General features: G+C 42.1%; 1 protein-coding gene across 1 annotated transcript; it reads left to right on the top strand.

Annotated features, from left to right (window-relative positions):
- The first annotated feature begins 1,983 nt into the window (after positions 1-1,983).
- On the top strand, positions 1,984-27,026 carry znf1035 (zinc finger protein 1035). The gene is made up of 5 exons (XM_062538897.1): positions 1,984-2,141; positions 7,393-7,447; positions 16,712-16,778; positions 18,198-18,261; positions 18,385-27,026. The coding sequence occupies exon 5, from the start codon at positions 18,430-18,432 to the stop codon at positions 26,188-26,190; it is 7,761 nt and encodes a 2,586-aa protein (XP_062394881.1). The 5' UTR covers positions 1,984-2,141; positions 7,393-7,447; positions 16,712-16,778; positions 18,198-18,261; positions 18,385-18,429; the 3' UTR covers positions 26,191-27,026.

Below are 27,026 nucleotides of genomic sequence, written 5' to 3'. Positions count from 1 at the left end.
CAAGCGTGTTATGCACATTTAACAGACAAGTGGAACTGGGTTGAACATGCTTAATGGTCCTAATTCCAAGGTAGTTGGACACATAGTAGGATCTATTTCATTTCCATTTAGTCTAGATATTCAGTATTGTAACTCTATTGGTTTGTTTGACTGATGACATGTAATAAAGAGCATAGATAATTGAAAATCTAGATGTATTAGATAAAGCAGTGTCACAAACAAGCACCTTTTCACTATACAGGTTATGGGTTTACTTGGATCCACTGCTGCAGTGCAACTAGAAATGCCAATGTTTTGTATGCATTGTGACTGTGTTGTGGAATCCTGCAGTCTAAGGCTTACTTATAGGAATGCCATTTTACATTTCAGTGTTAAAACATGATTCAAGATTCTTTGGTATCACTGGAAGCAGTAGGTGGGATTTTGGCTGGTTTTATTTCCATATCGTCTGCAGGGAATTCTTTGAACTCCCTCAAGACAGCACAGAGCAGGCAACTATGGAGTTGATAGATGGAAATACCCCATGATCCTTAAGAGGGGTATGGTTTTGCACTCATTATTTCGTTTCGTAGTAAATGTGACAGATCTTAGTTGCATGGAACCAGGTGCTCCAGCAGTTAACTTGCACAGTTACAATCCCAGCCTCAGCATGTTTCTAGGAAAGGCAAAAAGGTGTGCAAATTTGTTCCATCCGTGCAATAACATGGCCGATCTTGTCATTGTGATGTGCCAGTGGCACAGGGCCTTGCAGTACAGATGGTAGTGAGAAACTCTATGGATGGAAAGTGACACAAAATAAAGTGGGAAAAACTCTACATGCCAACAGTAGTAAGAAGGAAACTAGTGAACAAATTCTGTGGGATTGTGCGGGTGTGCATTGTGTCCTTTAGATAGCTCTACCACTTCTTCAGGCTGTGTTCCTATGATGATATGCTTTGCTGAGAAAGAAAGACTCAAATTGATGTGGGCAAATTAGGCCTTGTCCAGAAGTCAGTGTGAGGTCCACAAGTACCAGTAAACCCTTTTACAAGGGGGAAATACTTTATAATCGATATGTGTGACTCCATCTCTGATTCTTTTGGATGAATGGGATTTTTTTTGGAGATTATATTTCAAAGGAGTTCCTTACATTTGAGAGAGGCAGTTTGCTCACTAGATCTGCCTTCACTCTAAGGGTTATCAATGTAGTGTAGCCCTGGTCGACCAAAAGGTAGGCAGAGGTAACATATACTTAGAAGTGTGCTTAAAAAAAAATCACCATGCTTCAGGAATAGGGATAGGGAGGGGTATTGTTTGATTTCTCCAGGACCCCATACTTCTTTTAACCTTGCCACTACAATACACAGTTCTGCATGGTATGCCCTTACATAAACCAGCTGCAAGTTCCTGTTCCTGGCTGAGGTGCCAATAAATGGGGGTCGCCGGCCTCATTTTCAAAGAGTGACCCTGTGGTTCCTGAATGGTATATCCTCAAAACAAAGATATGGACCCCTCTGATATGAGCGCACTATCCTGGACACTTCCTAAGTAGGTCTACTACACAGTAGTAGCCTATACAATTTTCACTTGATTGGTGCCTAGGTCTGGTTCCTGGATCCTGTGCAGAGACTCTCAGGACAAGTGTCGGAGGAGGGTCCATTTCCCTTAGGTTCTTTTTTTGTGGTTCAGAAGCTAGCAATCTGCTTCTTGGGCTGAACTAGCACCACACTACTGATGAAGGTGGTTGCACAGGGCAAAAAAAGACCTGCGTGAAGAAATGACCCAAGCAGACTTGGAAGCCATTTTATTAGCTCTACCAACATGCACCAGGGCGTTGCGCAGACTAACGTTTGCGCACGTTGTGAGTTGTGAAATGGAAGCCCCGTAGAACGAGGGCGGGTACATTTGGTTCCTTCCTTTCCCCTTATTGGCCCAACGATTCTGTGTCGTGAAACGTCGTGGGTTTCACCACATTGTCTGTGAAAAAGGCGAATTGAAGGAAAATGGGCGACGACGGCACGAAAGTCCACCAGTACTAATTTATCTAAACAGTTTGATAGATCATACGCTCGAAGCGAGTGCATTATTTGACAACTGGACTAGACGCAGACCAACTTCTGTCCTGAGATAGAAGAGAAGGAGGGGGAGCCAGACTAGCTAAGGTAAGTGGCAATACCTCGCGCGCTCTCTTGCTGCTGAGATTGGTTGTGATCATGCAGAGGAATCATTGCCGCTAGCTAGCTAGCTAGCTGGCTGAACTAGCTAGCTAGTTAGCAATTTTACCATCGGTTAGCTAGCTGGCAACGACCAACGTTACCGTAACCCCAATCAAACAATGCAACCAGTTTGCTAATGAAACCACTATAGGATAACAAGTACTAGTGTAATCGACCTGTGTACGGCATTTTGCAATGATCACGACCACTACAGTCATTCAGACTGCTTATTGTTCTTTTTTGAGCCTTAAACCTAGTTGGTGAATCCACAGCGAATTCGTTTTGTTTACCGATGCAGTCACAGTAGTTGAAGTAATATGTGTGAGGTAACTAGCAACTAGCACTGCGGCTAGCGAGCTAACTAATATAACTACTGCAGGAAAGTTGCATCCTGAAGTTTCGGTTTAGATGGCTAACATAGATGGTGTACGTGAGAGGGGTATACCTAACTAGCCTTTGCAAGCTATTATCCCAACAATTGTGCCGTGGTCCTTTATTAGTTGACGTTAAGCCTTTGAGGTTGGGATTGCTGAAATGCAAATCGCAAAGTTTTCAAGCGAACTATGTGCACAAATTACATTAAGTTGTGTTGATGGATCACAACCTAGAAGATCTAACTTGCCCAGGTGTTTTCTGACCATTGAGAATACACAGAGAAAGAACTGACGCACACCTATTGTGTTGTCTTATTGTGGAACCTGTGAACGTATTTCCATTTACAGATTTGATAATTAAATGTGCCATTCCCCTATCGCAGGACACTTTCACCTTTTCAGATTGCTACCTGTATTTTCATTTAACACTAAAGGTAATGCTGTTGTGAAAACGAAAAGCTTGGTTTTGTAGGGCATCAATGCTCCCTGAAATGAACAGATCTGTCACACTTTACTGTCAGATCTGTTTCAAAGACAGGTGTGCCGTTATGCTTAAAGAATGTCCATTATAGCCAGGGTGTTATGCTGCTGTTTAGATGGCTATTTTAGATGTTTGATCTCATGATGGATTTCATTTGTCATAATGCTAATCATTATTTTGGAAATGTTTAGATGTATTCCTCCATAGGTTCATAAGTTTACACAGTAGATATTCCACCTATGTTGAATGGCTTATGTCATCACCTTTGGTAGGCTGTAGGCTGTATGGCATGCTTGACTTGCTTGGTTATTTAAATCAAATAGGTTCAGAATGGCACTGTATTAGATCATCAAAAGACAACCCATCAATGGAAAGTGGTAGCATGGAGGTTAAGGAGCTGGGCTAGCATGCTGTACATAGCCTGAAAAGTTGCGGGTTCAATTCCCACCATTGCACCCTTGAGCAAGGCGTTTAATAGGTTTAGATATGTTAAGTATTACCATAAGCTTAAGCTATAGTCACGGACGAGGGGTGAACCTATCCAGACCCAAAGCATGCCGTTTCCAACAATGAGGTTGGTTACATATTACAAGAATGGGCAGGATATGTGTTGACAATTGGCATTAATAACTAACCTCATACATTTCTATGGAGGATTCTTTAACATGAAACTTTTCATTTATTTCATATGCAAAGCTGAATTAGATTACCAGTTACAGAACTCGAGCACACGGGTCTGTGTATGCTAGCTAGCCAGACAGCCTATCTTAGTTGAATAGGTTGTGGAGTGTTAATACACAGGTTTCCTGTGCGCACAGCCACAGGAAAAAGACGTTCAGTGGCTGGCCACAACATTATAAAACGGGTATCGTTTGCAAGGAAATGTGGATTTGTGGATTCTACACAAATGGCCACGTCTTTTGCATGTTTGCCTTAAAAGAACTCTCTCAGTTCCACCAATATGACATTAAAACACAGCTGTGTAGGCCTATTTAACTAAACATTTGACATTGTACTGGGTCATTCCACCTCAATTCAACAAATGCCTTCTGCTTGACCATCTCAGATTTCCTTCAAAATTTTACCACCTGAAGAGTAACCATTTAAACTGACTTAGCCAAAATATTAGATTGGTATACCTAATACGTTCAGAGAAAAACGTTTTTGAACATGGTACCCCCCTTCTGATTTTTGGCACATTGGCGCCCTCATCTAAATCTGCAGCAACGTTCAGATGTTATTATCTCAAAAAGTGTTCAAGCTAAAGACTTCAAATTTTCTGGGAATAATGATTGCTACCTATAGATTCCACATATTCATTCGTAGGCCGTATGTATTGATACTGACTGTGTTTCAATCTTGTGAAATCAGAAGAAAAATGGCAGATTTTTTTTCAACCCCCACATTGGGTGCTCCATTACACAATTTGTAAACAAAATGTTTGACAAATGGTTATATCTCTCTACAGAAGTGTTTAAGCTGTCTTTGAAAAAGTAATTAAGAGGTGTCTATATTGCTTTTTTGTTGGAAGTATTGTAACACAAAACTGAAAAATAATCAATTTGGATGATACTGTATCTCCCCATTACAGAGGTATGACACGCTATACCAATGAATTGAACACATCTCCAGAAAGAGTATGGAATGGGCTTTCAGACTGTGAAATTCCAAGATGGTATTATGGCTGCAGTTATTAAAAAACATTTTTTTAAATATTGGTCTATTACAACAATTAGCGTTGCTTTTTTGTGCTATTATTTAATGATTTCATAATCCTTGTCTTATTCCTAAGTATCAGATGTTTATGTCTCATACTGTTAAACATTTATATTTTCATTTACTTGCTGAGTGATGAACTAATAAAATATTTCCTGTATTTCCGAAATAAATTGCTGCTGTCACTATTTAATGCCACTAGATGTCACTGTTCATGGATATCAGCAATGTGTTGTTATAGTAGACCAATATTTCAAAAATAACATTTCAATAACCATAGCCATAATACCATCTTGAAATTTCACAGTCTGAAAGCCCATTCCATACTCTTTCTGGAGATGTGTTCAATTCATTGGTATAGCTTGTCATACCTCTGTAATGGGGAGATACAATATTATCCAAATTGATTGTTTTTCAGTTTTGTGTTACAATACTTCCAACAAAAAAGCAATATAGACACCTCTTCATTACTTTTTCAAAGACAGCTTAAACACTTCTGTAGAGAGACATAACCATTTGCCAAACATTTTGTTTACAAATTGTGAAATAGGGCACCCAATGTGGGGGTGTGAAAGAGATCTGCAATTTTTCTTCTGATTTCACAAGATTGAAACACAGTCAGTGTCAACACATACGACTTAGGAATGAATATGTGGAATCTATAGGTAGCAATCATTATTCACAGAAAATTTGAAGTCTTTAGCTTGAACACTTTTTGAGATAATGACATCTGAATTTTGCTGCAGATTTAGATGAGGGCGCCAATGTGCCAAAAATCAGAAGGGGGGTACCATGTTCAAAAATGTTTTTCTCTGGATGTATTAGGTATACCAATCTAATATTTTGGCTAAGTTAGTTTAAATGGTTACTCTTTAGATGGTAAAAGTTTGAAGCAAATCTGAGATGGTCAAGCAGAAATTTTCTCTAAAATCCGTTGAATTGAGGTGGAATGACCCTACTGTTTTCTGTTTTTTCCCTCAAGAAAGACAAAAGCTTTTTTAAAGAGACCCTATGCAACTTTTTCATAGTCATAAAATCGCTTAGAAACCGTTGTTTTGCTTGACGAAAACTAATATTTCCTCCCGCCTCCAGTGTCCCTATCCGCTATTGCAACCTTGCAGTTTGTTCAGTAGGCGATCGCTCCTTGTTTATATCTGGAAGGCGGAGACGCGTAAGGAACAAGAAGCACACTCAAGCCAATCCAAACTGTTTTCCTGTGTTGTTCCTCATTGGTGGAACGCACTACCAGTTCCTACTAGAGTAGGAACATCCCTCTCCATCTTCAAGAAACTTCTGAAGACCCAGCTCGTCTGAATGATCTCCTCTCATAGCAGTACTTATAGCTAGTCTTGCTGATTCTTGACTTGCTACCTTGCTATCTTGAATTTCCCCTTGGGGATCAATAAAATATCTATCTATCTATCTACCTAGTTGTGCCTGTCGTGTCCACGACCATGGCAACCTTGACATGGACAAGAAGGAGGCGGTCATTCCCAGCCGCATTCCCCCTTCGGAACAATTTCGCTCATTGATGCACATTCTTACTGCACTCTACCTTTTTACATTTTTCCTAGCTATGTTGTTAGAATTGCTTTAAAAAGCTTAAAATGTTTACCATGTTGTAAGTCGCACTGCACTGCAATTGCACTGCGCAAATAGTTACAATGTCAAACTAAGTTAATACTTAACTGTATTAACTCAACTGGTATAAAGTCCATTGTAAGTAACGGTAATTTGTGAACATGGTTATCTCATTTAAATAGTGGGAACGTTAAAAGTAGCAAGTATGTGTTGAGAAGAGTTAGATATGTGACCAATTATGCACATTTGATTCACCTCAACACTGTTTGAATACTGTTTGCACTTGCTGGAAATTGTACGGACTTAGCAGTTACTGTGCAAAGCACAGATTCCATTGCTGTCGATATGTTAGAAAAGGATATCACAGATTTCGTATTAGCCATATTAGCAAAAGAGCCAGTGTCACCTTCCCAATGTTGGACTAACCGCTGTGGATTCCAACACACAAATACAGCAAAATAACCACCAAAAACGATGTCTTGCCTTTACAAAATGCAACATTTTGAACGCCCATATTGGTGCTGTTGTAGTTTATTGTATCTACATTTGTATGTGGCACTGGTTACTCCTGTTACAAACTAATTGAATAGCCCCGCAGTAGTAGCTCAGCCGTTCAGATTGGAGGATGAGCCTAATCTAGGCTGAAATTGGTTGGGGTTTGTTGGAGTTTAGTTTGTTGGAGGTTGTAGTAGACCATTAGTGATGTAGATCTGTAAAAGGCAAAGCCCATGTTTCAGAGGTAGAGCACAGAGCTTTAGGGCTTGTGTCCACCAATCGCGTTTTTTGCGCCGACGGCTACCATTTTCAAGGATAGTAGCTCCGCATTCACAGCGCTGGTTTTGGTAACATAGCAACAATAAACACTTGACCGAAGTGCCAAGAAAAGGAGGTTGAGGGTGCTCTCAGCATAAAAAAAACTGATTGGTGGACACAGCACCTTATAGACTCGCATTTGTTCTTTTGGTATCACCATACCAAATACACTGAATGATGCTGCAGTTTGCTGTCTACTCTACTCAGACTATGTGGTTTTTTTGTGTCACAGGTGCCTTGGCCTTGACGCTATCATTCCTGAGGTGGAACAACTGTCAACAGTACAGGTAAGCATGTGCTGAGTTTATGCTTTGATCAGAATAGGCCATACAGTGTTTTTGTTTCCCAATGGTTACCATTTCAGGTAATCATAAATGCCATAGTGCCGTGTCTTGTTTGGGACGGGCAGCACTACGAGACCCTGACCAGTCACCATTTGCACATCCATATTCATGCCTTAAGGTTATTCACCTGGTTGCAATGTGATTTCCTCTCCTGAAAATCCGGTTTCCCTCTCCTGAAGCTTGTGATGAATAAAGGAAATATAAATGAAATCATGGAATTCATGTAGAATCAATACGAAGGAAGCGTATTTAAAGAAATAGTTCGGAATTTTGGACATAGGACCTCATTTCCAACTTTACCGAGGTGATATAGGTCGGTGGAGACCGTTTTTATCGCGTTTAACCCCTTCCTTCAGTTGCCGCATCCCCCTTTGCTAAGGCTGGTTCTTAGCTAACGCATTTCTACGGTAACATCAGTCTGACATCAACAACAGTCTTACTCACTCCACCGCACATCCGAGACAAGTCAATTAAAACGTCAGACTATCGATATACGTGTCCGTGTTGATAGAATAATTTTAGAAATAAAACTAACCTTGTAACTCAATGATTTATTACATTTTGAGCCACTAGTTTCTCAATATCAATCCGCCACTGCCATACAGGGAACAAAGTAGGCTATTGCAATGCGATGCAAGGTTAGTTTTATTTCTAACATTGTTCTATCAACATAGGCATGTGCATTGATAGTTAATGACGTTATCATTTATTTGTTTCGGGTGTTCTGTGGAGTGTTTTCAGTGGCAGGCTGGATGTTACCGTTGACTTGCGTTATCTCGGCACCTAGGTTAGCACGAGATGAACGCTGCAACTCAAGGAAGGGCAGAAATTCACTGAAAATGGTCTTCACCGATCTATATCACCCCGACTAAGTTGGAAATAAGGTTCTATGTCCAAAATTCCGAACTATTCCTTTGATACTATTGTTGACTTTTGTATGCCGAAAGTCTTCAATATTCTGTCTTCAGTGCTTCATTCAACCATATAACAACTAACCTGACTTTCGCCAGATCCTGTAGTTCGCTGTCTGCTTCACACAAGGATCTGGGACTTCTCGATAGGAGATGTATTTCTGAAGGCGGGTCCTTGTAAAACATCCTCGCATGTGATTTGATAAACCACTTGCCTGTTATCTTGAATGACGTGCTAGGCTTCTTCAAGCTCTTGCCAAACCCGGTCGGAAGAAGAGTAAAAACACTCTTGCCACCAATAAATGTCTTCAAAACTATTCTCTGTTTAATCTTTTAAAGAATGAATACTCGATAGATTCGACAAAACGGTTGAAATAGCAGATTCAATGTCAGCACAAGACTCCTCGCTGCGTGCCGCCATTGTTATTTGAATCAAACACTCGCTTCGGCGCTCCTGATTGGTTGCTCATTTTTTGATCACTGGCAGGGGTTTGGATTGCCCTCGCGTCCAGACCCTTGTGTGGAGCTCAGCGAAACGCCTCTGGTGGAGCATGGCGGAACTACAAGGGTCTGGTGAGAGTCAGGCTATATAACAACAGCCGTTCTGTGTATGTGATGTGGGCTTGCTGGTCATTTTGCTTCTGTTGGGCATTCTGCTTCTGTATGTGATGTGGACTCGCTGGACAGGATGCTGTTGCCTTGCTGGACACTAACTTGTTAGATAGAGTGGTTGAATTTATTAACTTGTTTATTTGTGCTGTCTTGGGCCACCATGAAGAGATGTTACTAGTGGAAACACTGCATTGCAGTTGTTCATTCCTCAGTCTAGGCAAGAAAATTCAAACCATTCTGACTGTCAGGATGTTGTGGAGCCTCCCTCAACACCACAACATTGTTCTTTGTCACATTAGAAGGCCTATTCCTTGTCCCTGGCATTAATATTGGCGCCTTGTTGTCACCAAATGGTCCCTACACCACTCCTTTTACTTGAACAGCAGAAGCAGAATGCTTGGGTTAGCAAAGAGAGTTGATGACCACCATCAAAATACCAAAGATCTATTCTTGTGGAATTGCCCATTTTCTGGTTGCTAAGACATGGAAGGCCACTGTAATCTAATCTGTGTTGTGTTGTACAGTCAAACCCACAAGCAATAGCACCTTGGATCGAGAGTCGAGCTTGCTAGCAATCGATCAAAAAGCCCAGGCTGCTAGCTCTCACCAGGACATCTGGGTCATTCCACCTCAATTCAATGGATTTTAGAGAAAATTTCTGCTTGACCATCTCAGATTTGCTTCAAACTTTTACCATCTAAAGAGTATTAGATTGGTATACCTAATACATCCAGAGAAAAACATTTTTGAACATGGTACCCCCCTTCTGATTTTTTGGCACATTGGCGCCCTCATCTAAATCTGCAGCAAAGTTCATTATCTCAAAAAGTGTTACAATTTTCTGTGAATAATGATTGCTATGCTACCTATAGATTCCACATATTCATTTGTAAGCCGTATGTGTTTACACGGACTGTGTTTCAATCTTGTGAAATCAGAAGAAAAATTGCAGATTTCTTTCATACCCCCACATTGGGTGCTCCATTACACAATTTATAAACAAAATGTTTGGCAAATGGTTATGTCTCTCTACAGAAGTGTTTAAGCTGTCTTTGAAAAAGTAATTATGAGGTCTATATTGCTTTTTTGTTGGAAGTATTGTAACACAAAACTGAAAAATAATCAATTTTGATGATATTGTATCTCCCCATTACAGAGGTATGACAAGCTATACCAATGAATTGAACATATCTCAAGAGAGAGTATGGAATGGGCTTTCAGACTGTGAAATTTCAAGATTACCATAACTAAGACGTTGATACATACCTCTCACGTTTCAATGCGTGCACTTACTGGCTCTGTTACGCGGCACTACGGTGATAGCATTTAGCTAGCCCAATGCATTCATTAGGATCCAAACAGAACGTGACAAAATAAAACGTGGTGCATTTCTAAGCAGTGGGGTATACTACGAATCTCGTTGAACATAACCAGGTTTTCTTTGGATAACCTGGATTGCTAAAAACGAAAGTCGCAATCAGAGTTGAGTGGTACTACGAAACTCACTCAAGGATGAATTTATCAAACTAGGCTTTCAGCTCAGATCTGTGCGCGTTCTCGTGGTTGGGGTGACTTTGACCAATCGGGAAACGTGGAGACGCACAAGACAGCCTAGGTTAACACACGATTACTTCCGCATTTATGAGCGGCAGAGAAATCTAGGGTGGTCTTTTTTAGTGTCTAACCCATAACATCAAAAAATCGATGGTCATCAAATATTGCATGGTATGCACGTTCATAGTAGTGACATATTTGCACGCGCAACCTAGTTAAAAGCGCCTTCGAGTTTCAAAATGTTTGCAGAGGCGGGGCTGAACTTGTTCTAAGTATGACAGATTAGCACACGTGAGATAACTTCGTTTTTCAAGATAATGGATTGGTTAGAATTGGCCAGAGGGCGGTAGTTTTTCACGATTTGAGCTATAACTTAGCACATAACCTGCTCCCGACCAGGTTTGGTTGCGAGCATAAGATACCATGGTGATACAGCGACGCTAAAACAAATCCACTTTCGTATGACAGCATATCCTGGCTTTGAGCGCAACATACCTCGCTAACCCACTAATCGAGATTGGTAGTATACCACACTGGTAAGATAACTATGTTGTGTGGCGGAATAACATTGGGAGCACTTAGACTCAGGGCAGTAATATACTCCAAAGTGAAACTGAAAGTGCAAGAGTGAGGATATTACTGCGCCACACAATATACTGTAGTTATCCCTCTTACTTGCTTAGAAATGCACCACATTTTATTTTGTCTCACCATACTTGCTCGTGTGACTACTGTAGTCGTGTAACTGTATTTTAATAGGGAAAACATGGAAGCGTTTGGTTGCTTCTAACGTCTAACGTCTCTGTTTGGATCCTAATGAATGCATTGGGCTAGCTAAGTGTTATCACCGTAGCGCCGCGCAACAGGTGTAGGCAGTGAGGGGTGGGTTTTTATGTTATGCCTTGCAATGAGAAGTAGGCATATCGTGAAACAGTTAGCAGACCCTCATCAAATGTGTTAGTTGTGTGGAGAACGAAAGCTTATGGTCGGCAGTGACCGTGTGCCTCTCCATAATCGGAGGAGGACGGTAATGTAGTGGAGCCTTTGTCTAATATCATTAGATGTGATAGACAAGGTCGAAGTGTCCATAGGAGAGCTTGGGGAAACGTAGCAGCAGTGTAGGGAGTCGCAAGGAGAATGAGAAAGAACAGAGCCATGATTCACTCCACTCGGGAGGCGCGCGTGGCAGACCTACAGGCCAGGTCAGACAAAATAGGCAACAGGTGTAGGCAGTGAGGGGTGGGTTTTTATGTTATGCCTTGCAATGAGAAGTAGGCATATCGTGAAACAGTTAGCAGACCCTCATCAAACGTGTTAGTTGTGTGGAGAATTAAAACACCTCAACATCGCGTTAACTTGGCACAAAGTTCTGGAAGAACTGTGCCCATATATTTCCCATCCATTTTCCCCATTAGTCTAACGGTGACCGTGTCGCCTCAAGTTAAAATGTTTGATCAAAAAAAGATTTCAATAAGATTTCCCTTTTTTTTAGCCTACTTTGAATCGTGAAAAAAACACAGCCAATGAGATGCGATTGCGTTGCCATTGGACTTTCACGATTGGTTGCAGATACAAAAGAATGTCCATATTTGGATTGCACATTGTCCTACAGGAGAAACAGAGCTTTCAAACGGTACCACACAAGTTTTGTATAACAGTCGTGGTAGTGCATGAAACATTAGAATGCTAGCTTTCGGTGAATTTAGGAGAAATGTACAGCCGTGAGTAGGCAAACGGTAATGAAATAATCGCCTAAATGTGTAAATTGGACTTTGTTGTTGTAGTAGAGTGAAGGAATACGCTAAGGTAGTAAACTAGCCCAAAATCTCTAAATTGGCCAGTGCATGAAAAAAACATGTTTTCGCCTGCTGTGCCCTGCCTTAAAGGGATATTCCGCCATTTTTGGAAATACGCTCATTTTCCACCTCCCCTCGAGCAAAACAATCGATATTTACCTTGTTCCCGTTCATCCAGCCATTCGGTGAGTCTGGCTATACAACTTTTAGCTTCAGCCTAGCATAGATCATTGAATCGGATTAGACCATTAGCTTCTCGCCTGCTAGCTTCATGTTTAAAAGTGACTAAGATTTCTGGTTTCCCATTTAAAACGTGTCTCCTCTCAAGTTAGAAAGTGCAATAAGACCAACTGAAAATGAAACCTGGCGTTTTTCTAGGCTGCTTTGACATGGAACTACACTCTCATCTGGCGTAATAATCAAGGCAACTTGCAAACTACTGGCACTACTACTGTTTGTTGTCTATGGGGACTATTTTCAGATGCTGTGTACGATATCACTGCGCCTATGGTACGTTTGCAAAAAGAGAGGGGGGCCAAAAGCAGATAAGATTGAAGTTGTTTGGTCTTGGGCGAGGAGCCACATTCCTTTACGTGGCTACTCTCTATGAGCCAATTTCACAGTGTCCAGGTGCCTGGCCTACTTGATGTTAATGATGCCTTAATTGGCAGGGTAAAACATCTTCCTGTTTCTGTCTTTCCTATAGACTGAGCTGTTCCAGTTTACACAGTGGCAACATCTTGTGAAATAGGCTCATTGTCCATCAATTCGTTTTTGCAGGGCCGTGAGCTTCTCCATGATGGTATCCAAATAGTGGGTCAGCTCCCTGTCCCTTTTATCCCTGATGTTGTCCCTCTCCTTCTTCTTTTCTCATGTTATTGTCCATGCAGATTTTAATAATCCCATTCAGAGAGCCCACTGCTCTGCCCACTGATTCAATCATGACGGGCAGCGCTATGGGGCTTTGGACAACTGCCGTCCTTTTCAGAATTTTTCGGTTTACATGGGCAAGGCCTAATCCAATCAGCGCAAACTCCCTTGGTAGGTAAAAGAGTGAACACATGACCATTATAAGCTCCCGATCCAGAGAGCAGAACTGTTGTGCGATGGTGGAGTTGGTGCTCATTAGGGCTGTCAATCTTCCTCAATTAACCCATTCGAATTTCATTCATAATTGTTTTTCAAAATTCGAATAATATTCGAATATTTAATGGTCATTTTTGACAATATTTACTATTTATCACACTGTAAAAACGGACTTATGAGTTGCCACTGCCACTCTGACATCGTAGTTGACTTGTTTTACATCATGTGTCCACTAGAGGACTTTTCAGTATTACTAATAAACATGTAATTACCAGGTGATGGCTGTCTTGCTAAGTAAATAATGATTAGGCTTAGACACAAAATGAATAAAGTTGTCCACTTTAATGAACATAGTCATTGTCAACAGTTCTCTTTTCGTATGAAACAGAACAAAAGTAAATCAAAGTGCGCTGTTTAAGTGTGCAAACGGTAGCATTGGCTGTAGGCAAGGCCAGGCAATATAGTAACCAATTAAACATAGAAAAGACATAAAGGCCAGGCAATACAGTAACCAACTAAAAAAATAGACAAGATTTGATCCTAAAGGTTGTTCGCCAAAAATACAAGCCGGTCAACGTTCTCTGGATCCAGTGCAGAGCGTTTTTTGTTAACTACTGTATGTCTCCGATGTATTTGGCTACGTTCTCGGCAGTGTGGCTTTTCGGGGCTTCAATGGTTTTAAGTCTTTCAGTTCCCATTCTTCGTTTATAAAATGTGCGGTGACAGTCACATATGCCTCAGTGGCTAGTGACGTCCAGCCATCTGTGGTTAAGGCGATTTTTTTGTCCACGAATCATTTGTATGACGTTGTCTTAAGTGGTATCATATAGTTTCACAACTGTCTGTGATGGTTGCGCGGCTAGGAATTTTGTACCTTGGCTCAAGCTCGTAGACAAAGTCTTTAAAACCAGACCCCTCTTTCAAATTCCCTCCCCGCAATAGGATAACGCTAAACGAATCATCTTCTTGTTTTCAAGTAGCAGGATGCGTAACCTTCCCTCTCCACGCAATAGGATAACGCTAAACGAATCATCTTCTTGTTTTCAAATAACAGGATGCGTTACCGTCGCAACTTCTGGTCGCATGTCAGTCACCATTATGTTAAGCCCACCCACCGACTCTATACACGCTGTGATTGGCCCGCTGGTTTTTCGAGTTCTCAGCCCCCTGGCTCTATGGATCGTGCCTAGACTGCCCCGCCAGCCAAATTACATTTGCTGCCGCTAGGGGCGTCTAGATTTCTAGGCTAGATTATTTGTCCATTTCGTGATGGAAAACCAAAAAAGTTCCACACATTATTCCTTGAATTGGCAGGAGTGATGAACTCCACCTCCGCACTGCTGGCCGCCATTTTTAGAGTGCATTAAGAGTGAAAAGCGATTTGTTAGGCCTATCACACCTTCGCTAAAGATAGTCACACTTTTTTTCATTATTATTTTTTTTAACACATATAATTTTAACATTCAAATAGTATTATTTTTTTACAGGTTCGAATTATATTCGAATACCGAAATTCGTTTCAACAGCCCTAGTGCTCATTAATCATGAAGCATATACTACTGCCTTTAGACTTTTGAGATAAGGCGTGTTTCCTTTACCCTGGCTCTGGGACTTTTTTGGGGGAAGGTACTTTTGACCGGGCCGCGACTGGCCTGGTCCTCTCAGACGTTGTGTCTCCATTACAGTGATGGCCCTGTATGGACCTCGCGACACCGTCATCAAATCGCGTCCGTTTACTCGGTTCGATATAGCTGTCACTTAAAGTCATTTGTATACCAACTAAGACTGCAGATTCGTAAAGAAACGCAAGCACCCACATCATAAGTGTATCTAGATTAACTATATACCAAACATGAAATTTTACCGTGACTAGAGGAGCTGTAAACAGCTTGTAGGCTTAGGTTGCGTGTACGAAACCGCTAGCGAACATCACTCATTAGGCTACGGTGCAAAAGTTAGCTAGCCAGGTCGGTTAACTGGCTAAATTAAATGGTTTATTGTGTCCGAAAGTGTGTCGTATCACACACAAGCAATGAGGTTAGTTTGTAACAACATACACGTTTAACCACAGTCCTTAGCTTTCTAGCTAGCAAACCTTACTAGCCCTTGCCATTAACTTTCTATAGGTACTGTGCTAGCTAGCTCAGTTTACAGGCAAAGTGTAAAAGTATTACGTGTTGGAAAGTGAGTTTTATTGGCATCACACAAGCAAGGACAACAGCGAAAAGCTCTGTTTTGACTAGGAGACTGGAAGGACTAGAAGAGTTCTTTTGACGAGTAGAGTCAAGTAGATCGTCTTCTGCTTCTCATGTTGTGAAAAAAAATCCTCTAGCTGTCTAGCAACTCCTCACTTCAAATTTCGAGGTTGTTTGTCGTGATCTGCTGATGTCACTGCGACAACCAATCTGCGCGAGGTAGCCACTAGTACCGCCCAGCGACTCTACCGGGCCGTTTTTAGTACCTACCCTCCATCAGGTACTCTTTTAGTTCCTGTAAATGGCCCTGAAGACGGCCCTGTCGGAACGGCCCGGTCAGTGGAGACACGCGCACACGGTGAAGTCCCTGAAAAACGGCCCGATAGTTCCGATAGTGGAAACACGCCTATAGTTTTGCTGACTTTGCCCAATATGAGCCGGGAGGTGTGATCACCACACAAAGTGTCACACATAGTTCTACCCTTCCTCATGTTTTTGAAACCTTGAGAAACTTTGTACCCCTGGTTTCTCGAAGAGATGTAGGGAAGGACAGTGTTACGGAGTCACTACGGTTGAGTATACGGTTGAGTTGACTGTCATACCAACAGGCCTGGCTCTTTGGCTTTGCGGTCAAGTGGCAGGTGTAATACCCCAGAGTCTTGCCCATCGCTACAAGGCCAATTTACATGTAGGCCTAAAAGGGTATATTCCCGTTTCTGCTGGACAAGGATAAATCTTATTCTTAATATTGCCCCTGATTGGAATATGGTGTCTTTGGAAGTGTAGTCATTGACCTAAGTTCCCCTGTTAACATGGTGTGGAATCTTATTGTGTCCAAGTGGATGGGTCCCTTGTATAATCAACAACTGGCTTTTGAATCTATTTTTGACTGCTTTTGTGCATCCATCTCCCACTCTCTTGGTTGTAAGGGCTTTATTTTACGTGACATTTCCTATCTGAGGTTGGTCACTAAGCTTCTTTTTTTGTTCAGTGGATTCCTCTTCATTTCCTCCATTCCAATAACACTATGCTGTGTCCTCTCCCACACAACAGGGGCCCAGCTTGCCTGAGGACATAGGCTTGTGACCTGAAGCTGGATTTCATAGGAGCGATTCAACAGGTAATGGCTCATTGCGGGCTGCATCCCTTTGTTTTCCTTTCCTTCCTTTCCTTTTCCTGTTTTCCTACCTTTTTCAAGTGCATGAGTCTACCAAAAATGTTTTCCTCCCCTTGGAATTGCATACTATATTCGCTCCAAAAGTATTCGCTCACCTGTCTTGACTCACATATGAACTTAAGTCACATCCCTGCCTTAATCCATGGGGTTTATTATGACGTCGGTCCACTCTTTGCAGCTACAACAGCTTCAACTCTTCTGGGATGGTTTAGGAGTGTGTTTATGGGATTTTTTGACCATTCTTTCAAATGCGCATTTGTAAGGTCACACACTGATGGTGGACGAGGCAACTGGCTCTCAGGATCCATCCCATGGTTGACGTCAGGACTCTGTGCAGGCCAGTCAAGTTCATCCACACCAAACTCTCCTTGCCTTTATGGACCTTGTTTTGCGCACTGTTACACAGTCATGTTGGAACAGGAAGTGGCCATCCCCAAACTTCCCACAAAGTTGGAAGCATGGAGTTGTCCAAAATATCTTGGTTAATGCTGAAGCATTCAGAGTTCCTTTCACTGGAACTAAGGGACGAAGCCCAGCTTGGGGATAGCCCCTTCCTGTTCCAACATGACTGTGCACCAGTGCACAAAGCAAGGTCCATAAAGGCATGAATGACAGAGTTTGGTGTGGATGAACTTGACTGGCCTGCACATCAACCCGATAGAACACCTTTGGGTTGAATTAGATCGGATCCTGAGAGCCAGTCGCCTCGTCCAACATCAGTGTGTGACCTCACAAATGCTCTTCTGAAAGAATGGTAAAGAAAATCCCATAAACACACTCCTAAACCTTGTGGACAGCCCTCCCAGAAGAGTTGAAGCTGTTATAGCTGCAAAGGGTGGCCCAATATAGTTCGGAATGTTGGACATAGCACCTAATTTCCAACTTTACCGAGATGATATAGGTCGGTGGAGACAGTTTTTATCGCGTTTAACCCCTTCCTTCAGTTGCAGCGTCCCCCTTTGCTAACACTGGTTCTGAGCTAAAGCATTTCAACGGTAACATCAGTTATAATTTATTTGTTTCGGGTGTTCTGTGGAGTGTTTTCAGTGGCAGGCTGGATGTTACCGTTGACTTGCGTTATCTCGGCACCAGGTTAGCACGAGATGAACGCTGCAACTCAAGGAAGGGCAGAAATTCACTGAAAATGGTCTTCACCGACCTATATCACCCCGACTAAGTTGGAAATGAGGTCCTATGTCCAAAATTCCGAACTATTCCTTTAACAGAGTCCTGGTCCATATGTGTTTGTTTCACTAATAAAGGGGCATCTTATTTTATAATCATCTTTTGTCTTTTTTCAGTGGTAGTAAATCTGTACATTTTATAAATGCATTGCATTTTAACCATTTCTGTTGTGTTTAGGTCACCTGACAAATGAAGCCAATCTTTGTCATTGCTGTGGTTGTGACACTACAGGTGGAAAAAGGTACATGTTAATGTCCACTTGTGGTGCCCATTTGTATTTGTTGTGGCAATAAAAGCATAAACATTACTATGTCCTCCAAGCACAGTGTTCTGGCCATTAACACTCTTGCTTGTTTTTTCAAAGGATTGGAAGCTGAAATGTTCCTCTCCTCATGAAAGTCTAGACGGCATGGCTCATGGATGGAATAAATGCTGCCCGACCCCAGTAGCTGATCCAATGGCTTTGGGAGAACTCCAGAGCCCAAAAGAGAATATGGAGGTTCAGACCAACAGTCACTTGAAGAAGGAGAGCAACCATGCTTCTGGAATATATCAGGAGACTACCCATACAGACTTAAAGACTGTTGTTGAGACAGCATTGGATTCAAATCCTTTAGGAATAGACTTTTTAAAGGATGGAGGTTGCACTGCATTGACACCAACGAAGTCTCCTCTTTTGGGTGATACTGTTCCAGAATTTGATGTAGAGACAAACCTGGAGACTCCAAAATATGACCCTGCTTCAACAGCGGCCCTTCTTGATGGATACTCGGATGTTAGTAGCTGCTCTGAATCAGACAATGAAGGGACTTCGAATTTTGATGAGATTTTCGATTCTGAACAAACTGCTGAAACCCATGAGACTCTGCCAGCAAAGAACCTTAACAATTTGGAGTGGCCATCAGATGGAGATAAAAGCATCACATTAAAGCCAGACATTTGTAAAAGTGCAACATTGGGTTGTAAGACGAAAAAACAGAAAGTGGTACAAGACCATTTACAGGAGGATCAGTACTCAAACATAAGTAGCCCAGAACCAGACATTGAGAGGGAGACATCTGATCTTAAAAATGAAGAACAAGATCTCAAACAGGATCTGTGTATTGCTCCTGAAAGTGTGTCAGATCATGCTCTGGAGACTCCAAATTCTGGAGATTGTCCACTCACATCTGATGTCCATGAGATGATCAAGGAACCCAACGCAAATGCTGTTGATTTTCACAATGAAGGTGATGATGTGGATGGTAATATGGACATACTGACAACTGCCAATGCTCCAAAGTCCACAGATGAAGACCCTGAGACCTTACCATCTGTTCCCACTCCTGGTCCTGAAGAAAATCCTACATCACAGTCACCGCAAACAGAGGCACTAGAGTCTGGCCATAATGATGAGTTAAGAAAAGGAAAGGATGTCTGTCAACTCACTAGTGGTCTTGAGATGCAGCACAGTAGTTTTGACTTTCTTGAAACTTGCCTGAAAAACTCAGAAGATGGCCTTAGGTCCAGTTTTAACTCTCCACAGAATTCAGAGATTACAGATGTATCTGTCTGTGAGGAACCAAACCAAACCCAACCAGAGCCAAATAATCCACAAGGTATATTTGAGGCAGAACAAGATCAGATTGAATTGAGTGAAGATGTAACAAAACAAGAGGACAACTTCAAACAGAGTGAATCCAATTTAAATGAGAATGAGACCAGTCACCTTTCTGAAGTTGCACGTCTAATAGAATCACATGACATGAAGAAGAAGTTGGATCCTGTTGTGGTTTTAGACTACAAAGAGCATAATGACAGCCAGGTTGGTGTTTATCGTTGTGCACAATGCAGTGGAACTGCAGAGAGTTTAGATGATCTAATTGAACACCATCATCAGCACTCCCAGCTCCGTTTCCAATTCTGTCACACCTGTGGATGCTATCTTACTCAACTTGCAGAACGGCATAGGTGTGGACATCATGAGCTGGAAGGAGCTCAGATCTTTCCAAAAGCAGTGCAACACCAAGACACTGAAGACTCTGAAAAGCTCACTAAGGCAAAAGTGACGTATAAATGTCGTCATTGTCCCCTCTTGTTTAGTAAAGAGGATGGGTTCCGCATACATGAACTAAAACATAAGAACAAGACGCCATATAGGTGTCATGGATGTGGCTTATATTTTACCCAGGGTGGCTCCCTAAAACGGCACCTACGGTTAAATAGATGTGTTGGTTTGCAGTCTTCTGAGAAAGTGATTCCCCACCCTATGAAGAGAATGATAAAAACTGCAGTCAAGACCTCAGATGGCCCACTCGGTGAATGTTATGTAAAGCTGGTAGATATCTACAAGAGAGACCCAGTATCCCCTTCAAACACGTGCAACATATGCAATAAAGTCTTCAAACTTCGTGCACAGTACAATTCGCACATGAAGACACACTCTAGTGAGAAACCTTACAAGTGCCAAGACTGCGACAAGGTATTCAAATACTCGTGGAACCTGAACAGACACAGAAGAGAGCAGTGTGATCGGAAAGAGGAGCCGTCTCAAAGCCCCATGTCATATAAAGAACAGGAGATGGAGGACACTGAACAGACCAATGCTCCCTCTCTTAGCACATTGCCCACCCGATTCAAGTGTCCACTCTGCCCCCGTGCATTCAAATATTCCTACAACCTTGTCCGACATCTACGTGTGCAGTGTCTCAAAGAGTACACAAAAGCTGATGGGAAGGGGAAGACAAGTAGTGGGTATAAGTGTCCACTATGTGGTGTTGTTTTTACCATTGTCTGTAATCTGGCTAGACATATCAAAAATACCTGCTTGCCACTTTATAAAACTAAATTCAGCAAGATCAAGCAAGAAATGAAGAGTGAGGTTTTAGGGAAAAAGTCCAAACCAAAAGCTTCAAAGAAATCACCACCCATTGGCGCATTCTATAAATGCAAGTTATGTCCTGCTGTTTTTTCTCATACCTCTGGATTATTCAAACATTCAAGGAAACATCGGCTGTCTGCTAAGACTGGAAAGCCAGTCAGGTACAGAACTGCAAATCCTGATGATCTGAAAGTGACTTCAGACCAGAGACAAGAAGAAAAGTTGTCTTGCCGATTTTGTGGAAAACGCTTTACAGAATCGCTCACCTTGAAGAACCACATGGCTCAGCACAAGGGAGACAAACCATACAACTGCCAGCAATGCGGTAAACGTTTCAAAAAGCACGCCTATTTGATAGCCCATGCTCAGAGTCACAAAAGGAAGGTACAGTGTTCAGTTTGCAACAAAATCTTCCCCACCATTGCTGATTTGTTACAGCATAGAGCGAGTCATGACAACAAGGGGATGCTGAAGTGTCCAGACTGCCAAATGGAGTTCAGATTTCCTGTTTACCTTTTAAGACACATGGTGACACATGAGCGCAGAGACAAGCAGGAGGCAAATCAAGCCAAGAAGGCCACACCTCAGCCTGTTCAAGAGCCAGCCAAAAAACTCAAGAGGCCCATAGCGAGCAAAGAAGAGTTTAGGTGCTCATTATGCAAAAAATCTTTTGCGGATGCAAAAGCATTGGCAGATCACTGCTTAAGTCACTTGCCGGGAGGATCATCGTCAAAATGTCAGTTCTGTAAACGCCATTTTAGCAGTCGCGCTGCTCTAGTCCGCCACATTCGCATTCATACAGGGGAGAAACCTTATCCTTGTAAAAAATGTGGCCAGTACTTTCATCGGATGGAGCCGCTGAAGGCCCATGTGGAGCATTGCAATGGTACAAAGAGGATCACAGAGACAAAAGACACACAGGTCACAGTAAAGACTGAGAAAAAAGAAGTGAAACGTGGGTTACACAAAGTTAAAAAACAATTTGAGTGTCAATATTGCCCACACGCTTTTGTATGGGCAAGTAGTCTGACAAAACACTTGAATGGCCACAAATTAAAACTACTCGTCCCTTGCTCTAAATGTGGGAGGTGCTACACAAAGCCATTATTAGACTCCCATGAAAGGGAATGCAATGGAAAGAAATCCACCACAGTTACTTTGTTCCCATGTAAGAAGTGTGGCAAATCCTTCAGTCGGATAGACAATGCACACGTGCATGAGAAAAAATGTAAAGACACTTCTCTCGCAACAAATGTTATTAAAAAGAGCTCTCAAGAGATTGGGACTGCTCTGAAAGATAAGCTGCCACACAAATGTCCTCACTGCCCAAAGTCTTTCAAATACAGAAGTTATTTGTTGAAACATCTTCCTTCACACTTGGCAGAAAAACCATATACATGTATGCATTGTGGGCATAAATATGCGAGCCAACGTCGATATCTTCAGCATGAAGCTTTCTGTGATGGAATATTTAGAAGGAAGTCAATGCCTCTTCAGAAAATTATGAAAACTGAACCAGTGGTCAAAACCTCTCAAGGTGGAGCAGCTACAGCTGATGCTGATGGTCAGTACCGGTGCAAATTCTGTAATAAGAACTTTTCCAAAGCCAGGAACCTCAGACGTCACATCCTAACCCACACAGATGTGAAACCATACCGCTGTAAGACATGTGACAGTTGTTTTTCCAGATATGATCATCTTAAAGTTCATCAAAATCGATGCAGAGGGAAGAAGCAAAGGCTTGAAGTCTGTGTCCCTAAGATAAGCCCCAAGCATGTGGGGACTGGTTGGCAAAATTCTGTACAAGTAAAGCAAGAGGAAGTTTTCCAGTGCAACACCTGCTCGAAACAGTTCTCTAGTCAAATTAATTTGGCCCGTCATACGTCCCTGTTGCATACTACATCTAAGCCATTCAGTTGTAAACGCTGTGGCTCGTCATTTTCTTCTTTGTCGTCACTGAAGAAACACACTTTGCTGGTGAAGTGCAAAAGGGCGTCACTGAACAGTGCAACTAAGACTGTCAAAGCAAAAGTTACAGAACAGCAGTGTAGGGAAACAGCAAAACTCCTGCAGAGAATACAAGGGCATTATTCAAATAAATTAAAGTTTTCATGTGCCTACTGCCCTCGACAATTCAAGAGTCAAGGGCAAGCACAAGTGCACACCCGTCTTCATACTGGAGAGAAGCCCTTTGGTTGTGAAAACTGTGGAGAACGATTTATCCGGCGTGACTATTTACAGCGGCACTTGGTCAAATGCACCTCAAAAAGAGAGGCCTCTGAAAAAACACTCTGTGAACGATGTGGCCAGTTGTTCCCAAAAGAAGCACTTCAAAACCACAAATCAAAATGTGTTGTCAATAGCAGAGAAATCAAAAAGGAATTAAAGACAACATCCAGCACTCCTCCAAAAATTAAGACCTTTTCTTGTACAAACTGTAGTGAAAAGTTTTTGTTATTCTCACAACTGCAACAGCATTTTCTCAGTACACATAGAGAAGACACGTTACAAAAGCCATATCTTGTGTCTGAGGACGTGTTTATTAAAAAAGATCCTCTTGAAGAATATGAGACCAGCACGATACAGACTGATAATGTGGATGATCAGGATAATGAAACAAAACCCTATCCTTGTCCTTACTGCAGTATGCGATTTATCAACAACAGTGGATTGGGAATGCATGTACGTACACATACAACAGCATACCCTCTCTCTTGTCAAAAATGCAAAAAAGGTTTCTTTAAGAAGAATGTTCTAAAAAAGCACAAGTGTCCAGGCAAAACAGACATTGTTCAAAGCCGTCTCAGCCCAGCAACAGAACCATTAACTAAGGAGAAAAGTGCTGTCCTGGTGTTTGACAAAGGTTCAAATACCACAGGAACAGGAGTTCTGCAGACCCAATTCTCATGCAAAGATGGTAACAAGAAAATACTTAGAAAGATAGACCAGAGTTCAGGTCAGGATAGTCTCTCAGACAAAGCAAACAAATACCAGTGTTCTGAATGTGATCAGAGCTTCATAGATGGACTAATGCTCATCAGTCACTTGGAGGACCATGGCCGAGAAGATCTTTTTAAAAAGAAGCCCTGGTGCAAAATTTGTGGCAAGAAATTTGAAAAACAACATACGCTCTCGCGACATATGAATTCCCTACATGGCGTAAAGATCCCTAAAACGAGCACTTGTCAAATCTGTTTAAAATCCTTCCGTTTTCCATCTGACTTGGAAAATCATAAGGCATGCCATGATCCCAGTCGACCTTTCTGCTGCTCTGTTTGTGATTCGAGATTCATGACTCAGAAGTCCTTAAATCAACATTTTACAATGTCCCATTACACAGTTGAGAGTTTCACCTGTCATCCATGCAACAAAACTTACGCGACCAGAAAGTCATATGCTAGGCACAATAAGCTAAAGCATGCTAAAGGTGTATCAAATTCTGATCCTGACAAAGGAAGTAGCTCCTCAGCAGATCAGTTTGATATTGAAGTTGATGTTGATGAAGAGAGTGATGTAAGTGTCAAGGATGAAAATGAGGCCAGTGAAGATGACTCAGACTCTGCTCCATATTTTCCTTGTCATGTGTGTGGAAAAACGTTCTCAACCTCAGAGAGCCTTGAGGACCATCAACGTTGCCACCTTGGAGAGAAACCACATGAGTGTGAAGAATGTGGGAAATGTTTCTTCCAGCTTGTAAACCTGCAACAACATCAGCGAAGCCACAAGTCAGAATTCCAGTGTCAGACATGTGGAAGGGGCTTCGTCTCCCTCTTTGCATTGAGGAAACACAAGCATTCACATGGAAAGAACCGCCCTCATCGTTGTTCAAAGTGCCATCTGAGCTTCACAGGACCCTCCCAACTTGCTGAACACATGGCCACTCATCGTGATGAGAATTTTCCCTGTGATCTCTGCGACCGCACTTTCTCATGTAAAATAACCCGAGCAGAACATCGCAAAACTCACAGTGAACAGGAGGAAGAACTCCCCCCTTTGATTCCACCATCAAATACACCTCCTTTGACGTCATCTTCTTCTGCCTCGTCATCTTCCCCTGGCAGTGGAGATCAGATGGGCTTTAAGTATCGCTGTGGAATTTGCAAAATGCGATTTCGAGATCCGGAACAACTCTCTGAACATGGCTGCAAAGCTGCTAAGGAGCGTCCATATGTTTGCCCAGAATGTGACAAGCACTTCTTGCATGGTTCCCATCTGAAGAAGCATCAGCTAAGCCACCAGGTGTCCGGTCCATACCGCTATCAGTGCAACCAGTGCCACATGAATTTCACCTATCGTCATCACTTCCTGAACCATTTAAGTCGTCATGGAAATGAGAAGGAATCTGGAGATGGTGATGATGATGGAGATGCAGTTCTAGCAAAAACCAGTGATCCTGACAATATTTACCAATGTCCAATCTGCCCCCAGAGTTATTCGCAGGCCATGGAATTGGCAGATCATCTCACTATACATTCCTTCACATGCAAAGTTTGCAATATGACATTTCCATCAAAAACGGAACTGGCCAGCCATGAGCAGTGTCACTTGACGGCCACAACCCAGTATGAGTGCACAGAATGTGGCGAAAGTTTTCTGGGAAGCGATGCTTTTAGGCAGCACCAGTGTGCTCAGCGCCAACGTTTGTATACTGAAAACAGGACGGGTCCAAAGTTGCAATCCCCCACCTCCCTAAAGCATTCCTCCAGAGCTGCAAAGACTACTGAAGAGGAGGAGGAGGTTGATGTGGGAGAGGACTTTTACAACTGTCCAGACTGCAAAAAGAGATTCTCCTCTCAAGCAGATCTTAGTGAGCATCGGAAGATGCAACCAGAATGCCGTCCCTACAAATGTCAAGTCTGTGACAAGCGCTTTGCGAAGAGGCGGTACCTTAGCAAGCATCAGCTTATACACGAGCGACCGTTTCGTTGTGACACTTGTCCGCAGTCTTTTGACTCTGAAAGCTCCCTTTTGTCTCACCAAAGAACTCACGCCGACCGGCCCTTCCAGTGCACGGTCTGTCACAAGTGCTACACCACAGCTCAGGAACTGTTAAAACATGAGAAGAAACATACTGAATTCCAGGGGACTGGAGGGGCTCACCGCTGTGACATGTGCTACAAGTCCTTTGGCCACCTTTCACTCCTGAGGAAGCACCAAGAGTCTCATGTGGGTGAAGTGGTGTATGAATGTACAGAATGCGACAAGGCATTTGCTTTCTTTCATCTTCTGGAAGAGCACCAACGTACACATGTACCCGATTCAATGTCCACTAGTCCCACTCCTCAAAATCCAGACATTGACCAAATGTAAAAAGATATATCCAGCACTGTAAAAACAAAATTCAGCTTCTTTTTAACAGATGTAACTTCCCCCCATTTTGTGGCTATTGATTGCAGAGTTTAGCCCAGTTGAAGAGCTTAAAGTATAACGCCAGCGGAAATGGACCAGTGGAAGGGTAGAATAGCACCCTTTGGTCCATTTTTGCCGGAGTGGCACTTCAAGGTCAGGGTCATGAGATGTTAGAGTGGATCTGTTTAGAGCTGAGATGTTTATTTTGAATGCCTTTCTTGTACAGTACATATTCAGTGGTGTTGTTCTTCTCTTCGTTACTCATCATTCATTACTTAATATATGTAAAAATGTGTTGGATGAATTTTTGTTCTGGCTTGTACAGTTGCACATTGCAGACCCTGAAGATGAGTAACTTTTTTATGTAAAATACATTTTTATATCCCTTGAAAATATTGACCTTAAACACAAAATGTATTCATCCTTTGTTCATAGTCGGACCATAGTCCGTGTACTGTGTTATTATTCTCACCTGTTCCATGTTCATAACACAAAGTATGGGATCTTAACATTTCAGTGTTGATTGAGATGTGGGTACTTGTCAATATTTGAGATTGCATTCAGTTTGTTTAGACTCTTTTATTCTCTCTTGAGAATGTTTTGATATGCTGCCTTTGATTCAGAGATGCTAATTCAATATTTAATATGATCGTGAAAAGATGGATTTTAGGATGGAGAATTTTCATGACTACATTTGTATTCTGAATAGGCTACTGTTAGCCTGATGTTTTTGTTCTTTTCTATGACATCAATATTGGTTGGAGGCCAGTTGGGAAATAAAACGAATATCATTCAAA

Source organism: Sardina pilchardus, chromosome 6, assembly GCF_963854185.1.
Source record: "Sardina pilchardus chromosome 6, fSarPil1.1, whole genome shotgun sequence".
NCBI lineage: Eukaryota > Metazoa > Chordata > Actinopteri > Clupeiformes > Clupeidae > Sardina > Sardina pilchardus.
The sequence above is the reverse complement of the archived record's forward strand: the minus strand, read 5'-3'. Positions and strand labels throughout refer to the sequence as shown.

Bases quoted from the DNA above. Each gene is read 5' to 3' on its own strand.
- znf1035 (XM_062538897.1), top strand. From the start codon at position 18,430: ATGGCTCATGGATGGAATAAATGCTGCCCGACCCCAGTAGCTGATCCA.